Source organism: Sitodiplosis mosellana, unplaced genomic scaffold, assembly GCF_009176505.1.
Source record: "Sitodiplosis mosellana isolate CC-2019 unplaced genomic scaffold, AAFC_SMos_1.0 Smas_scaffold_3998, whole genome shotgun sequence".
Taxonomy (NCBI): domain Eukaryota; kingdom Metazoa; phylum Arthropoda; class Insecta; order Diptera; family Cecidomyiidae; genus Sitodiplosis; species Sitodiplosis mosellana.
In genome coordinates, this window is record NW_022599240.1 from 1 (window position 1) to 1616 (window position 1616).

At 36.8% G+C, this 1616-nt stretch overlaps 1 protein-coding gene across 1 annotated transcript; it reads left to right on the forward strand.

Annotated features, from left to right (window-relative positions):
- Positions 1–3: 3 nt before the first annotated feature.
- LOC129572023 (vanin-like protein 1) lies at positions 4–1507 on the forward strand (the record flags this gene model as incomplete). Its single annotated transcript, XM_055451927.1, has 5 exons — positions 4–32; positions 101–312; positions 383–837; positions 1024–1307; positions 1435–1507. Coding segments are annotated over 5 exons (990 nt in total), but the record flags the coding sequence as incomplete, so codon positions are not given.
- Between the last annotated feature and the right edge of the window lie 109 nt (positions 1508–1616).

Consider the following 1616-nt stretch of genomic DNA (forward strand, 5'->3'; position numbering starts at 1 on the left):
GTCTTTGATCGCAACGGTGATGTGGTTGCGAAGTAAGTGGAGTAGCACAATGAATTATTGATCTAAAAATAAATTTCTATCGAAATAAATTCATCTCAAGGTATCGAAAGTATCATTTGTTCGGTGAGGACGGAGTGCAACAGACTCAAACGCCCGATTTAACAACATTTAGAACCGATTTCAACGTAACATTCGGTGTGTGCGTTTGCTTTGATCTAATGTTTGACAAACCAGCCAACAGCTTAGTCGATCAAGGAGTCAAACACTTTGTTTATCCAACGATGTGGTTCTCGGAAATTCCGTATTTGACAGGTGAGAAACAGATTGTTGTGGGGCTTTTTTGATTTCTAATTTTGAAATTCAATTATTTTTTTCTTTTTAGCCGCTCAATATCAGCAAAGTTGGGCGTACGCGAACAATGTAAATTTACTGGCAGCAAATATCAATGAACCCAGCATGATGTATTCGGGCAGTGGAATCTACAGTGGACGATCGGGTGCGTTGCAAGTAATCGTCAGCGAATCACCGGCAACAAAAATTCTTATAGCAAAGATTCCCATTGATCCATTGCCAACTGAACATTATCCATCGAGAAAATATAAAGCAACGAAAGGAAATTGTATCGAAAATAAATTAAAAATCAACTCGAATGAAAGCAGTTTCCAACCCAAAAAATATCCGTTTGAAATGAAACTTTACCAAGATAACCTAACTGAATACACCGTTACGTTTTTGGACTTCTCCAAAAATCTCAAACAGAGCGGAAAAGTGTGCAACAAAGCCATTTGCTGTGATTACAACATCGAAGTCAGCGACAATGGCGAATTGGATGGAAAGGTGAAGAGAAAATCTAATTTTCAATTAATTCAACATTGTTTGTTGATTAATATGGTCTTTGATGGGAGAATTTGGTTGAATCGACCTTCATTTAGTTTTTGTAATCTAGAAACAGTCTGCTGTTGTGTTAACGCTTCGATTGTTTTCGAATAACAAGATTTTTTATCGATTCTTTCTTCATTTCAGTCATCATATTCATATGCGATATCGGTATTTAGTGGATATCGTCACTACAATGGCATCAAAAATGTAGTATCTGGCCAAGAAGTGTGCAGTTTGATCGCTTGTCCTGAGATGAACATGAAGAAATCTTGTGGAACTCGAATATCACCGTCACGAGTGCACAATCGATACAATTTCACAAAATTGTCGTTGAAAACGGTGCTTCCAGTCACTCGCATGAAAGTCATGCCAAATACATTGACCACAGACCTGCTGTCACTCAATCCAAATGAATTTGATTTCAAAATGTAAGTTCTGGCTCTTTTCCACCATCCACCAACCAATTTTCAAGTCATGAATTCGCAAAAATCGAACAATGTTTAAAAATCACTACAAATCTTATCGCATCTATATCATCGTACCTATTTGATAAAGGAAATCGTAACAGTCTTACAAAAGCCGATAACATCATTTCAAATTGCTATGAAAGATTGCCAATAAATCTCAGGTAATTTGTTTGTTGGCAACATTTTAATATCTATACCCAAGCGCGACTCCACACTTAACTTATTATTATTAATGTGACACCTAGCTAAGTGTGAGCATTCATCGTAAGA